General features: G+C 51.4%; 1 protein-coding gene across 2 annotated transcripts; it reads left to right on the forward strand.

The window, feature by feature from the left end:
• The first annotated feature begins 971 nt into the window (after positions 1 to 971).
• Positions 972 to 10,385, forward strand: PI16 (peptidase inhibitor 16). 2 transcript variants are annotated; one of them, XM_055330811.1, is made up of 6 exons: positions 972 to 1,174; positions 5,095 to 5,316; positions 7,418 to 7,527; positions 7,794 to 7,882; positions 8,484 to 9,032; positions 9,369 to 10,385. In XM_055330811.1, the coding sequence occupies exons 1-6, from the start codon at positions 1,019 to 1,021 to the stop codon at positions 9,488 to 9,490; spliced, it is 1,248 nt and encodes a 415-aa protein (XP_055186786.1). In that variant the 5' UTR covers positions 972 to 1,018; the 3' UTR covers positions 9,491 to 10,385. The 2 variants fall into 2 exon arrangements, with proteins under 2 accessions (XP_055186786.1, XP_055186785.1); XM_055330810.1 differs by having other exon boundaries at positions 973 to 1,174; positions 8,484 to 9,155.
• The last annotated feature ends 5,297 nt before the right edge of the window (positions 10,386 to 15,682 follow it).

Below are 15,682 nucleotides of genomic sequence, written 5' to 3' on the forward strand. Positions count from 1 at the left end.
GTCCCTGCCCTGCATGGTCCTTATGGTGCAAGTGCTTGGCCACTGGGCCTATTTCCCCTCTAATATCCTCCCCTCCAAGCTCCTACTGCATCAGCTCACCCTTCCCTCTGCTTTTCTGCTTTCTCGATTTCAAAAACAGACACATTCAATTTTCTAGATATTCAGAGCAGGAAAGGTTCCAGCATCCCACTTCTAAACAAGCACCTCAAGTACATGCATTCACAAAGGGTACGCAGAAGCCAATATTTTAACCATAGTGAAAAGCCCTATTCCAGGATACAACTAGAGTGGGAAACACCCCATCTCTTCTCCTGTGAGCAGGAGTCCTGCCTCCTCACGGAGCTGAGAGCTGGCCAAGGCCATGCCATGTGGGTAGTTCCTGTCTACTGCTACTCAGTGCCAGGTACCATACTGGGTGTCTTACATACATTTGATCTCATTTAATCTTCTTTCCAGCACCATGAGGTAGGTACTATTATTGCCACTGATCTGATTAAGAAAACTGCCAAAAACATAGCCAGCAAAGGAGCAGAACCAGGATTCAGGTTTTGGCTGGCCCATCTTTTTTACAAAATACATCTTGTCTTCCTCTGTCCTCCCATAAGCCAACTACAGCTTCTTTATCCTGCCCAGTCCTCAGGGGCAGGGTCCATGTGGTTCCTGTCCTCTTACTTGTCCTCAGCACCCAGTGGGTGTGACCTGGGTTACTATATTTTGCCCCTGAGGACCTGTCCACCACTCAGGAGGACTGCAGAACACACACAGCACTTGGCCTGAGCCCCCGTTACCAAGAGAAAGAAGGCTTTTGCCAAGGACTCTGAGGGGAGATAAATGCTGGGAGCGAACTCAACTCTGGTCAGGACCCAAGCACCCAGCCCTCCTGGAGACATTGTGTGAGCTGGGCCAGGCCTGCAGACAGCCCCTCCCGCCACCCCAGCCAGGGTGGTGCTTGTGTGGGAAGGACTTTAAATCCAGCTGCCAGACCCCTGGCCGGGAGAGGCTGAGAGGACTGGCCACCATGCACAGCTCCTGTGATCTGCTGCTGCTGCTGCTGCTGGCGGCCACCGTGGGCCCTGCTGGCGCCCTCACTGAAGATGAGAAACGTGCAATGGTGGAGCTGCACAACCTCTACCGGTCCCAGGCATCCCCACCTGCGGCTGATATGCTGCAAATGGTAAGTGTGGCCAGGGACACTCACCTGCCAGGACTGAGGGGTGCTGGGGCCAGGTCCCCCAATCCTTCCCACCCCTGAGTTGAAGCTACCTCAGAGACTCATGTCTCTGGTCAGTGACAGAGACATATTATATAATTCACAGGTCCCCAAAAGTAGTCCCATTAAACAGATCAGGAAACTGAGGCTCAGAGGGACTTGCTGGTCCCTCAGGGGCTTTCAAGTCCCTCAGCTGGTAGAGCCAGGCCTGAGAGACCCAGATTCCCACTCCAGTGACCCCTTCCTAAAATCCAGGTGCCTGTGATAGGGGGAACACAAGTTCCTAACACCTGGGTGAAAACGGTCTTTCAGATGCCTTCCAAGTCAATGAGAAGAGGAAACGCAGGCAGCAGGATGGGTCCCACCCAGCACTAGGGTAGGAGGGATGTACTAAGGAGGTGGGTGAGAACAGGAGCCAGAAGCGGAGAGGGCTCTGCATCACACAGTTCACATTCTGTCTGGGTCACATCGCAAGACCTGCGATTTGGGGTGACTCCTTTAACCTAATAAGGACCATCAGTTTCTCATCTTCTTCATTAGAGCTACCTATATATCAACATGGACTGAATCTCACAGACATAACACTGATAGGGGTGGGGAAGGAAATCTCAATATATATATATATATATATATATATATATATATATATATGTATGTATATATACACACACACATACATACACAGTAGGGCATATTTACATAAGGTTTAAAAATGTAAAAAAATATACTATTGTATACTGGTGGGGACACATGCAGATGTAGTAAACACACAGGGACATGCCTATAGATGATGGAAACCAGATTTGGGATGGTGGTTACCTCAGTCGAAACGGAGAATTATTTGATGGTAGAATTAGGGGCAAGATGTTAATGGTCAAGATGAAAAGAGATAAAGTCGGAAATTCACCTCCTTCCTGCTCTCCCTGAGGACCAAGCAGGCCCATCCTCTCTGGCCACCCTCAGGTGCTCTGGAAGGTTCATGAGCAATGTCCAGGGACCCCACAGCTCATGCCTCAGAGCAAGTTCACACCTGGGAAACAGAGCAGTGAGCCTGAGGGGTCTGGGGACTGGAGTTCTAATAGCTTTGTTCCATCTGGCAAAGTACTAGGGGTGGGTCCCTTTACTTTCAAAGGCTTCCATTTCCTGACCTATCCCTTGAGATTTGTTGGCTGAGGCTGGGGGCTAATCACCCAGGAGCTGCTCTGTGGACAGAGGTGGACCTTGGTGGAGGGACAACATTCTGGGAAGCAGTTTGGATATTCAGGGGTTATGCTGCTGTCCGGTGGGAAGTGATGGGAGGAGGGGAGGGGCTGGGACACCAGGATAAATTTGGAACAAGGCTCAGGCTCAATCTCAGGAGTGGTAAATGCAGAAACTCTGGAGCCAGATGGCTTCTCTCAAATCTTAATTCTGCCATTTATTAGCTCTGTGACCTTGGCTAAGTTACTTAACTTCTCTGTGCCTCAGCTTCCTCATCTGTAAATTGAAGGTGATGACAACATAGCAACTCCCCTGTAGGATGGTTGGGAGGACTGAATGAATATGTAGAAAGCGCTTAGAACATGTGTGACACATAGTAAGTGCTCAGTAAGTATGTGATTAACAAAAGAGGGAACGGGCCCAGGGTGAGGCAGGTGGCAGTTCTTGTGGACTCTTTTCTCTCTTTTAGTTTCCACATCTAATTGTCACCACTTTTACCTCCCAGAAGGTTCGATCTTCCTTGACTCCTACTCCCACATCCTGCTCCCTTGGTACAACCCTGGTCCAGTCTTTCAAGACTTCTCTCAAGACTCCTAGAAGAGCCTCTACCTGCTTTGCCAGGCTCTGGCCTCCGTTGCCAGAATGAATAATCCAACACATGGTCTTGACCTTGTTCAGTACCTTTCAACAGCTCCCAATGGCTCCTGACTGCCTCGGGATAAAGCACCAGCTCCTGAGAAGGCTCTGTGTGTCCGGGGCCCTGCTTACACCGCCAGCTTCCTCTCCTGCTCAGTTTCTCCCTCAGTTACCTCAACAGCTTATCCTTCCCCAGCTAAGACGGTGTTTCTCACCTCTACACCTTTGCTCATGCTATGGCTTCTGTTCAGGATGTCCTCCCCTCTCCACCTGACCAATGCCTCAGTTCTAACCCTTAGCTTAGTGTCTCCTTCCCACCCTCAGGTTGGGCTAAATGACCCTCCTTGGTGCCTCTTCATGACCCATTGTGAGTCTGTCATTTACCATGTGGTAGCCCAATCGTTTATGACAATGTGAACTTGGGCTTCACCTCCAGGCTGGCACAGAGCCCCCAGACTGTTGCATGAGTGAGTGAATGAGTAAATGAATGAATAGACTTGTTTTCAGATGGTGACCATGTGGCCAGTGTGGGTGGATGCCAGGACTCAAAAATCCACAGGGGTCTCGGGAAGACTGAGAAGCCCTGAGACCCATAGGAATGACTCTACTGGTGAGATTCCACACATCCAGGCAGAATAGGAATCGCAGCCAGCCTCCGCAGGGAGACCACTTTAAACAGAGCCAGTCATCAACAGCTGACAAATGTCTATTGAGCACCTGCTATGCGCCAGCACTGTGCCAGACACTGGGGCCACATCACTGTCTTACCCTGAAGGAGCTGACTATTCAGTCTGAGGTCCCGCAGGTCATCCCAGAAACCCTGATCCTGGTCCCCTACACCCTGCCACTTCTCACTCCCCAGCTCCCTTTACCGCCAGAGTCTGAGACAACCTCAGGGACCAGTGATTTGGGACAAAAACACCCAGGGAAGGAAAGGGATTCACCCATAGTCACAAAATGGGGCTGTCCCAGCCCTGTGTTCTCATCCCCACCCCAGGCAGCTGCTCCTGAGAGCCTTGTGTGGGTGAGGAGCCACACAATCCCCTCCTCTCAGGGTCACCCAAGCTCTTGGCACTTTATAGGCTGTCTGGCTCCCACAGCTGGCTGGGCCCCCAGAGGGTGGAGCAAGAGTTGCCGCCAGGCATCCATTTCTAGGAGAGGCCAAGGACAAAGTTTAATGGGATCCAGACCTTTCTCCTCAATCCTTTGTTAATCCCTCTTCCCACCCACACTGGGCCTGTCCTCCCAGCCAGGGACACAGAGAACCTCAGGGGTCCCTTAACCTAAAATGCCCCCTCCGGCTGCCTCACCTGAGGTCCCCCCCAGGAGAACGGTGCTTTTGGGATCTGATAGCTCCTGGAGACACCAAAGTTCTGAAAATAGGCCTCTCAGTGAGGGTCACATGGAGACACTTAATAGGTTGACAAGGGTTGAGAGCACTTGGGAGGGAAGTCCGGAGGTGGTAAAGCCATGGAGGCTGGGCAACCCCAAGGGGAGAGTGGGACCTGAGAGGGGAGTGCTGACCCCCTCTTACTTATGATGCGTGGGTAAGAGGGTGGAGGGTGGTGGAATAAACAATGCAGCCCTTGAACACCTTACTGGACATCCTGTGGTCTTCAGAGCAGTCGGGCAGCTGTGGGAGGTATGCAGGGCGCAGCCGTCCTCCGTTCATAGAAGGATATTAATTAATAATAACACCATTACAAACATCAACTCATGTATTCTTCCCAAAGCCCATGCAAGTTTAGGAAGATGAGGCAATCTGTCTGAAACCACATAGCTGGTAAATGGTCCCAAGTTTGGCTGACTCCATGGCCCGGCGAGGCAGCCTCCCACCTCCCCACAGAAGCCCACCAGGAGCACAGACCTGTTCCTGATCACGGCCAGGGTCACCCCGAGGGAGGGGAGGGCTCCGCCTGCAGAGGCCCCCAGGACACCTCCAACCTTCTTCTCTGACCCCAGAGTTGTGGGCATCCCCACGTCCCCCCCCCCCCCGCCTCCACGGAGCCCAAGGCGTTCCTCACCTTCCTCCTCGACCTGCCCCGCAGAGGTGGAACGAGGAGCTGGCCGCCTTCGCCAAGGCCTACGCGAAGCAGTGCGTGTGGGGCCACAACAAGGAGCGCGGGAGGCGCGGCGAAAACCTGTTCGCCATCACGGGCCACGGCTTGGACGTGCCGCTGGCCATGGAGGAGTGGCACCACGAGCGCGAGCACTACAACCTCAGCGCCGCCACCTGCGACCAGGGCCAGATGTGCGGCCACTACACGCAGGTGCGAGGCCCCAGAGCACTGGGCGGGGCTACATGGCGAGGGGGCGGGGCCGCGTGCGCAGGGGGCGGGGCGGAGGGCGGAGGGGCGGGGCGGGGCGGAGGGCGGAGGGCCGAGGGGGGCCTCCTCTCCCTCCCCAGGACTCTAAGCCCGCAAGACCCTTGTAGAAGTCTTCCACGGTGCGCATGTGTGGCGCAGGCCTCTGAGGAAGTCTGCTTCTCAGACTCAGCCCAAACCATCTCCAGTTAACTCTTGAAGAACCACAATCGTTTGAAAACCTAGGTGGCCTTCTGGGCCTCCTCGTACAGAGGGGACCTAAGTGAGGTGTCGCAGAGCCAGTTTCGGGGGCCGTAATTATTGTCCTGGGCAATCCTGACCGACCTCTAAGGGGTCCCGTCCTCTGGCCCAGGTCCGGCAGGGCTTCTGGCTTCTCTCACTGTCCCTCTTTTTTTTTTTTTTTTTTTCACTGTCCCTCTTTTGCCATCTCTCATGGCGTCTGGGGTGCTGCTTCTAATCAGCCGGGGACCGAGAAGCAAACACCACTGCGTGTGTTTAACGTTCTTCCTCTTTTACAAACTGTGTGTGAGGGCACCTGGGTGGCTGAGTGGCTTAAGGGTCTGCATCTGCTCAGGTCATGGTGCCAGGGCCCTGGGATCCAGTCCTGGCATCAAAGCTCTCTGCTCAGTGGGGAGTCTGCTTGTCCCTGTCCCTCTACCCCTCCCTCCTGCGCATGCTCTCTCTCTCTCTCAAATAAATAAAAATCTTTAAAAAAAAAGCAACAAAACCATGTGTAAAATAAGAACAAATGGTCACTGTATAAAGGTTTCAGGGAGACCTTGAGAGCATTTCCTGCCCTTCCCAGCCACTTTTTGCTTATGTCTGTGTTCTCACTGCATTTTGAACGTTTGCATTTCCAGATAAGAGATGTTGGGTGCAAGTGTGTATGGGTGTGTAGGGGAATTAACATTAGTGTTATTGAATTCGTGTTCTTCTCCACCCAATGCTTATTGTTCGAACAGTAGCATGACAATTCTCTTACAAAAAGAAAAGGAAGCTCAACCTTCTTCCCCCTCATATTCACCAGTTCCACTTTCCAGTGCTTTTTTTGAGTGGTATTTTTAGTGCTAATCTTTCGAGAATAAAATCCCAACATCACCCACCCAGATGAAGAAGTTGTGAGGGCCCAGCAGCCCTCCCTGTCCTCTTCCCTCTGTACCCTGCCACATCTCACTTTACCCCCTACCCCCAACACACACACACACACACACACATGCACACACACATTTCCTCCTGCTACGATTGCTGTAAGTGCCCAGCAGGAGTGGGTCTGGCCCACTCCCACCCCAGTGTTCTCCAGGGCTGAGTGCACATGTACTCTGGGGGCATTTCTGCCTATGAGATGCTCACCACTGCTATCCTCAGCTAACTTAAACAGAAAAACCACCAGTCCTGGAGGCTATGTGCAGAATTAATAGCCAGAGTCGGATCTCACAACAAAACTTAGCCTCCGTTTGAGTGTCTCCTGAGCAGACCAGGGCCTGCAAATAGCAAGGGGAGGCTGCTGATCTCAGCCCATGGTGGTGCACAAAGATTGTTTGGACTTCTAAAATTTTACACTTAAGACAGAATTCCTTCTAGCAGCTAGGAGACCCAGACTTAGAAAGAGCAGGACAGATCCCCACAAGCACTCACTTGTGCTTTGGGGAGGAATTTCTACATCCAAGATGGCTCCTTCTGTTCTCTTTCTCGGATTTTGTTTGTTGCTGATATCTAAGATTCTCCCATTTGAGATTCATTCCTTTGGGATATACTCCTTGTTTAAAGTGCACAGGAAGTTGCAAAGAAAACGCACAGGAGGAGTTCATGAGGGTATATACAAAATGAAGTTTTTTCAGAGAAAGGTCTGGTGAAACAGTGTGTGTGGTTCAGGACAAATTCCTACAAAACTCCCTGTTTAGAGTTTTATCCTGAAGCTGTGGGTCCTTAGAGACTTGGATCTGACAGGTTGTAGAGATCTTCTTCTCATCCATAGAAGACTGGTGTAGACAGACACTAGCTACTGGCATCCCACCCAGGCTAAATTGTTGGGTTTGCCCTTCTCCAGGTGGTCTGGGCCAAGACAGAGAGGATTGGCTGTGGCTCCCATTTCTGTGAGAAGCTCCAGGGTGTCGAGGAGACCAACATCCATTTGCTGGTTTGCAACTATGAGCCCCCGTGAGTGCCCAGGGAGCCCCGGGAATAGAGGATGGGCAGAGCCAAGGGGACGGTTGAGTTGGGCAGCCTAAGAATGTGGGAGGGGGCCAATCTGGGCCTATACCTCATACCCTTGGGGGAGCTGCGAGGGCACTGGTGGGAACCCAGCAAGCTAGTGGGAGCAAGTAAGACCCGGGGTACTTCAGGCCTAGGTATCTGTATGAGGGATAGGGACTCAGGTTTGCAGGGACCGCCCTGGCCCCCAGCATCATCCTCGCCTCCCACAGGGGGAACGTGAAGGGAAAGAAACCCTACGAGGAAGGCACTTCGTGTTCCCTCTGTCCATCTGGCTACCGCTGCGAGAGCTCCCTCTGCGGTGAGTTGGGCTGGGGTGGGGGGAAGTAGGAAGGGGCGGCCAGGGATGCGGGCTGGGTGGTCCTAGAGCCTCCGTGGAGTCCCCAGCGGTGCCTGGGCAGGACACCACCTCCGGGGACCTGGGGACCGTGGTGGGCCCGCCCTATCCGGCTTCCCGAGCCCACTTTGCCTGCCTTGAGCAGTCACTTCGGCACCCTGTCATTCAAAGTGACTGGATTTCAGCCCTCACAGGGGAGGGTGGAGGACAGGAGGGGGGTGGGCTCCTGAGCTCGAGCTCAAGGAAAGGGTCCCCGGGGTGGCGGTGCCTATGGTGGGCATGGCCAGGGCGACGCATTAGGGACACACAGCTAGCTGGAGAGTCCCCTGGACAAGTGGTTGTGTGAGTGCGGAGAGAGGCAGATTTGGACACGGAGGTGGATGGAGGAGACACTGTTATAAAGCTAAAATAAAATAAAACTTATTATCAATGAAGGACAGATTCGCTGGAGAGCATGTCTGTGTGAGAGAGGTCACAGGACATTTGGTCGCCTCACTGTGACTGTGGTGGGGCAGGGATGTGGGGTCCCGCCGCACCACTAACACGGGGCCTTGTTTCTTGTCAGAACCCATCGCGGGCGGGGAAGAGGCTCAGGATTTGCCTGGCCTGGTAACCGAGGCCCCATCCTCCCTGGCAACTGAAGCTTCAGGCTCTGGCAAAAGGGGTATCCCTTCTTCCCTGGCAACAGAAACTCCAGCCTCCTTGGTAACAGAGGCCTCCGGCTCCCTGGAAACCAAGGCTCTACCTGCTGTAGAAACCAAGGCCCCATCTTCCGTAGCAACGGAGGAGCCCCCCTCCACCGCAAGGGAGGCTCCACCTTCCTTAACAACTGAGACCCCTTCCTTGTTGGTGTCTCACAGCCTGTTCTCCTTGGATGAGGGGCCAGCTACCTCCCCCAAATCAACCCATGAGCCCATCTCCAAATTGGCAGACAAAGAGGCCAGCAGGACAAGAATGCCTTCCAAGAGCCCAGAGAGTTCTCCACACCCCAAGATGTTCTTGACAGGGACACGGGAGCCACTACCCCAGTCCCAGAAGGTGGGCAAGGCTGAGGCAAAGTTATCTCCTTCCAGTGAGGTCTTGGCTTCAGTTTTTCCAGGCCAGGACAAGACAGGTGAGCTGCTGGCCACATGGGACCACATGGGGCACACCTCCTCCAAGTCCCTGTCCAACTCCCCCAATACCTCTGCCAGCGCTAAAGCCACACGTACCCTGGCCCTGCAGTCATCGCTGCCAGGTAAGGCCTGTAGTGTTGGTCCCACCTTCCCTCCTTGTCTCCAGAATGTCAGCACCCAGCCCCCAGCATAGGTTATGCGCACAGCGGGGCATGAACCCTCTGAGTAAGAGCTTCCTCCCCGGCTGCTGAACCCCACTTGCACCCCTGGCAGGGAGGGTGGGAGGTCAGGCATAGCCTTGTCCAGGCTGAGACAAAGCCTCTCCCTCCCCACAGGTGCAGAGGGCCCTGAAAAACCTAGCGTCAAGTCAGGGCTGAACCCGGGCCCTGGTCATATCTGGGGCCCCCTTCTGGGACTGCTGCTACTGCTTCCCCTCGTGCTGGCTGGAATCTTCTGAAGGGGTCACCACTCAAAGGCAAGGCCTGTGGGGAGACCCTGGCCTTATGCCCACGCTGCATTGTCTTTCTCCAAGTAAGAGGCCACAGTTTCCTGGGCAGGTCCTGCTCTGTGGCCCAGTAGCCCCCCTTGACCTCAGCTTCTGGCCGGACTCCAGGCCAGTGACCTGTGCCCCAGGAGGCCTCTATAAGCCCGACTCCTGGCACTGGCTCAGGAGTGCCTCTGTCCCTATGGAGGTCCACCCCTCAGCTAGCTGCAGATTGTTCTGAGCAGTGATCCTGTGGCTGCTTGTGCTCATCCTCCAGTGTCCTGGTGGCCATGGTTCTGCTCTTCCAGGAACAGATCTCAGCGCTTCCCAGAAACCCCTTGACGCCTCCTAGGCCCTGGCTTCTTCCTTTAGCCATCTGAGTCTGGGGCTATTCCCAGGAATACCTCCTGCCTTCCCAGGCTGAAGAGGTCAGCAGTCCTCCTGCCATCTCCCCCACACTGCCCCTCACCCCACAAACAAGATGCTTCTTGGCTGAAGGTGCTCTGAAAGGGAAAGGCTGCAGGGCACCTGCCTCATCCTCAAACACCTTGGGGGCATGAGGCCTGGCTGGCTATAGCTCAGGGTGCCACCCTGCACGCCTCCTGCCCCTCCTGTCTTAATCTTAGGGGGTAGGTGGAGATTCAGGGGAGATCCCTGCCTACCTGGATGGACTGCCACTGCAGGTAGGGGGCTCTCCCTGAGTGCCCCCTCCCCCTACTTGCAGATGTAGCTGGGGAGGTGGAGTTGTGAAGGGCAGATGAAGGACAAGCTCATCTGAATGGGGTTCCATGAGTCCATAGGCAGGGACCAGGGAAGGGAAGCCCCACCCACACCCCCGGACTCCTGAATAAAAGCCTGTGTAAGAGTACCCGAGTGTCTGTGCTTATGCGGGGCAGAGGGTGAAGAGGCTCCCCTCCCAGTCCCCAGCACCTGTCCCCTCCCCGCCCCACACCATCTAGTCTTTGGGGGCACCTTTCTTTTCCTTTCTATAACCTGGCCCCCTCCCCAACTCTTTTTTTTTTTTTTTAAGATTTTATTTATTTATTCATGAGAGACAGAAAGAGGCAGAGACACAGGCAGAGGGAGAAGCAGGATCCTTGCAGGGAGCCCGATGCAGGACCCAATTCCAGGACCCTAGGATCACGCCCTGGGCTGAAGGCAGACCTAAATCGCCGAGCCACCCAGGGATCCCCCCGCCCCCCAACTCAAACTTTCAGGTGGCCAGCAGGAAGGAGGAAGGGCCCAGGGCTGACTCAGCCAGTTCCAGGAGTCACTGGCCAAGGCTAGTTGGGTTTTAGACCAAGTCAGGGAGTGGCATACAGCCTCTTTACGGGGTGCTGCTGCTCGGGCCCATCTGGTACACAAGGTCAAAAGGCTTTGCCAGCCCTGGGTGCTTTGAGGAATGCTGAAAAGGGCTTCTGGAGTCCCAGGCACACTCCCCCAGGGGAGCACAACTGGATTGTGCAGAGTGCTGCAGGGGAGGAAAGTGTGTGTGTGTGTGGCTAGCAGCAGCAAGTAACAGAGGACCCAGATGGGGCTGGTGGGGAGGGTCAGAGCGACTGTCTACAGGCCAAAGCTGGAATGGAAGCAGTTAAACAGGAAGCATGCAAGTCAGACTGTGTGCTAATGTGTGTGTGTGTGTATGTGTGTGATACAATGTATTAAGACATAATATAAATTCAGATGTAACTCATATAAAATTCACCCAGTTAAAGTGTACCACCCAATGGTTTTTAGTATATTCACAGGGTGGTGCAACCATCAGCACAATTTTATTTTATTTTTAATTTTTATTTACTTATGATAGTCACACAGACAGAGAGAGAGAGAGAGAGGCAGAGACACAGGCAGAGGGAGAAGCAGGCTCCATGCACCGGGAGCCCGATGTGGGATTCGATCGCGGGTCTCCAGGATCGCGCCCTGGGCCAAAGGCAGGCGCCAAACCACTGCGCCACCCAGGGATCCCCACCTCATTCCTTTTTATTACCAATATCCCCTTGTATAGAATACATTTTATTTATCCATTTGTCAACTGGTGGACATTTGGGTTGTTTGCACTTGTTGGCCATTATGAATGATGCTGCTATAAACATTCATGTTAAAAGTTTCTGTGCAGGCATGTTTTCATTTCTCTTGGGTATATACCTAGGGGCAGGATCATATAGTAACTGCGGATCATTCGGTCACTCTATGCTTAACATTTTTTAGGAACTGCCAACATGCTTTCCAAAGTGGCCGCACCATTGTACATTCACACCAGCAATGTACAAAGGTTTTTGTCTCTCCACATTTTCACCAACACTCATTATGTCTTTTTAAAATATAGCCATTCTGGGATCCCTGGGTGGCGCAGTGGTTTGGCGCCTGCCTTTGGCCCAGGGCGCGATCCTGGAGACCCGGGATCGAATCCCACATCGGGCTCCCGGTGCATGGAGCCTGCTTCTCCCTCTGCCTGTCTCTGCCTCTCTCTCTTTCTCTGTGACTATCATAAATAAATAAAAATTTTTTAAAAAATTTAAAAAAATAAAATAAAATATAGCCATTCTAGTGAGTGTATAGTATCATCTCATTGTGCTTTTGATTTTTATTTCCTTGATGGCTAATGATGCCAAGCACATCTTTCCATGTGCTTATTGGCCTTCGGTCTATAGAGAGGTCTCTGAGTTTTCTGCCCATTTTTTACCTGGGATATTCGTCTTATTATTGAGTTGTAGGAATTCTTTATATAGTTTATATGCAAGTCCCTTCCCTTATCAGATATATAATTTTAAAATATTTTCTCTCATTCTGTGAATTTTTTCAATTTTTCTTTAGGATGTCTTCTGAACACAAGTCTTTAATTTTGATGATATTCAATTTCTTTTGTTGCTGTGCTTTTTGGTGTTCTAAGAAACCACTGCCTAATCCAAAGTCACAAAGATTTATGTGGGGTTTTTTAAAGATTATTTATTCAGGAGCGTGCGCACGCACACGTGCGCGCGCGCGCGCGCGCGAGAGAGAGAGAGAGAGAGAGAGAGAGAAAGAGAGAGAGGCAGAGACACAGGCAGAGGGAGAAGCAGGCTCCATGCAGGGAGCCCGACATGAGACTCGATCCCAGGTCCCCAGGATCAGGCCCTGAGCTGAAGGCGGCGCTAAACCACTGAGCCACCCCGGCTGCCCTATGTGGTTTTTTTTTCTAAGAGTTATATAGTTTCAGTTCTATTTAAGCCTTTGATCCATCTTTAGTTGATATTTGTTATGTGGTGTGAGGTGGGTCCAACATCATTCTTACACATGTGAATATACAGTTGTCCAAGCGCTTTTCGTTGAAGGTGATTCTTCCTCCATTCAGTTTTTTCGTTGCCTTTATCCAAAATCAATGGACTTTAAATGTGAATGTTTATTTCTGGATTTTCAATCCTGTCCCGCTGATCTGTATGTCTACCTTATGCCAGTACCACACCATCTTTTTTTTTTCCCCAAATATTGAGAGACAGTATGAACGAGAGAGCGCACAAGTGGGGTGAGGGGCAGAGGGAGAAGCAGACTCCGTGCTGAGCAGAGAGCCTGATGCAGGGCTTGATCCCAGGACCCCAAGGTCATGATCTGAGCTGAAGGCACAAGCTTAACCAAACAAGCCACCCAGGTGCCCTTAGTGCCACACGTACCATCTTGATTACCATAGCTATGTAGTTAAGTTTTGAAATTGTGAAGTGTGAGTCCTCCAATTTTGTTCCTTTTTTTTTTAATTAAGATTTTATTTATTTGAGAGAGAGGGAGAAGCTGACACCCTGCTGAGCAGACAGCCTAACTGGGGGGTTGGGGGAGCTCCATCCCAGGACCCTGAGATCTCAACCTGAGCTGAAGGCAGATGCTTATCTGATGGTGCCACCCAGGTGTCCTGGTTCTTCTTTTTTCAAGATTGTTTAGGCTATTTTGGATCCCCTGAATTCCCATTTGGATTTTAGTGTCAGCTTGTCAAATTTCTGCAAAGCTGGCTGAGATTTTGATAGGGATTGTGTAATCTTCCATATAAATCTTCCAATCCATGAACATGGCTTGTCTTTCCATTTATTCATTTACTTTTGTTTAGCAATGTTTGTAGTTTTCAAAGTGTAAACTATGATTTTTAAAAAATTTGCCCATATTTTATTCTTTTTGATGCTGTTATGTGAAATTGCTTTATTAATTTCATTCTCACTTTGTGCAATTGTGAGTGTAAAGAAATATGATTATGTATCAATTTTATATCTTGTACCCTTGCAGAATTCACTTACTAGTTATAAAAGTATTTTTAGTGGATTCTTTAGGATTTTTTTTCCTAAAGATTTTATTTATTCATTAGAGACAGAGAGAGAGAGAGAGAGAGAGAGAGAGAGAGAGAGAGAGAGGCAGAGACACAGGCAGAGGGAGAAGCAGGCTCCATGCAGGGAGCCTGATGTGGGACTCGATCCTGGGTCTCCAGGATCACGCCCAGGGCTGAAGGTGGGGCTAAACCACTGAGCCACCCGGATTGCCCTTTAGGATTTTTTAAAAAGATTTTTTTTGAGAGAGCGAGCCAGGGAGCACACAGGCAGCAGGGAGGGACAGAGGGAGAGGGAGAAGCAGACACCATGCTGAGTGCAGAGCGTGACACAGGGCTCTGATCCCAGGACTCTAGAATCATGACCCGAACTGAAGGCAGACACTTAACCAACTGAGCTACACAGGTGCCCCAGGATTTTCTAAATCCAAGATCCTGTCATCTGCAGAGATAGTTTTACTTCTTCCTTTCTAACCCAGATAACTTTTATTTTCTTGCCTGATTGCCCTGGAAGGACCCTCTAGTACAATGCTGAGTCATGGCAAGAGGAGACACACTTGTCTTGCTCCTGATCTTAGGGGGAAAACATCAGGTTTTTTATCAGTCAGTCTAACATTAATTACTTAATGTTAGGGTTTTCATAGATGCCATTTATCAGGGTGGGCAAGTTATATTCTTAGGTTTTTGTCATAAGGGGTGTTGAATTTTGTCAAATACTTTTTGTGTCTATTGAGATGATCATATGCTTTTCTTTCATACTCTATGTAGAGAGGGTGTTACATTATTTTTCAGATGACCTAGCTTGTATTCCTGAGCGCAGGGGTCCTTCCCTTCTTGGGCTTGTTTTCTCAAACTAGCCCCAGGTACTATGAGGTAGTCAAGGGAGGTAGCCTCTGAGCAGAGCAGGCCTATGTAAGGCCAAACCCAAGTTTCCTTGTTTGGGGATAGGCTCTACCTGCCTCCTACAAAAGCAAAAGTATCTGTGGCCAGCCCTCAGGAAACCTGTCACTTGAGAGAACACATCCAAGACCAGAAGCAGGGACTTCTTTGGAAGTTCATTGCTGGGGAAATAACAGAAGACAAGACATGGTGTCTCACAGTAGTCAGGCAAGGCTGTGACAAATGGGCAGGGAGGGGATGTGTCAGCACAGCCCCTGAAGATAGGACGGCACATTCGGGGAAGGGTGGCTGGCACTCAGGAGCTTCAAGGACCAGAGTGGGAAGCACTCTACTCCAGCACTATGCCACGTGGCTCCCAGGCATCTGGGGACTAGCAAAGCAAAAGGGCTACAGTAGGACCCAGCATAGGCCACTACTGCCAACTCAGGCTGCACCAGAGGACCCCAAAAGGCAGATCAGAGGACTTCACAGCTTTGTCCCATCAGAACTGAGTTTTCCAGGAGGAATGGATGGACACTAATCCCCACAAGGACATTCCCACTCCTGTCAGCCCTCTTTTTGCTGACAGCTCAGCTCCCCTCTCCAATCTAACCCCACCTCCTTTCTCAGTGAAAGACCCTGTCACTCTAGTTTCCGGGACTGATGGGAATACCAGGAGCTCCAACAGGTAGGTGAGACCTCAGCCCTCAAACACAGAAGGGTCCAGCAAACAAAGGGAGTATTAGTATTTAACATGCACAAGACCCACACCTGAACACTGAACTGAAAAACAGTAGTGGTAAAACCTGTACTTTGCTCAACTAAAAACAGAACACCAAAGGGACTTTCTTGCCTTTCTGGGTGTGGAAGACAGCTTGGGAAGCGAGTCTAGACCAAGGTCAAGTCCCCAGGCCCTACTTGGGGGCAGCACTGGCTCTCCTCAGGGTGACTGCCACACCCAGCCTCAGCCCATTCTTTACCAGAGGCGGCCGCTCCAAATGTCT

This window comes from Nyctereutes procyonoides, unplaced genomic scaffold (assembly GCF_905146905.1).
Source record: "Nyctereutes procyonoides isolate TBG_1078 unplaced genomic scaffold, NYPRO_anot_genome, whole genome shotgun sequence".
Classification (NCBI taxonomy): Eukaryota; Metazoa; Chordata; class Mammalia; order Carnivora; family Canidae; genus Nyctereutes; species Nyctereutes procyonoides.

Bases quoted from the DNA above. Each gene is read 5' to 3' on its own strand.
- PI16 (XM_055330810.1), top strand. From the start codon at position 1,019: ATGCACAGCTCCTGTGATCTGCTGCTGCTGCTGCTGCTGGCGGCCACC. The intron at 5,317-7,417 runs GTGCGAGGCCCC...GCCCTTCTCCAG, and splicing joins TGTGCGGCCACTACACGCAG to GTGGTCTGGGCCAAGACAGA. The intron at 7,528-7,793 runs GTGAGTGCCCAG...CGCCTCCCACAG, and splicing joins GTTTGCAACTATGAGCCCCC to GGGGAACGTGAAGGGAAAGA.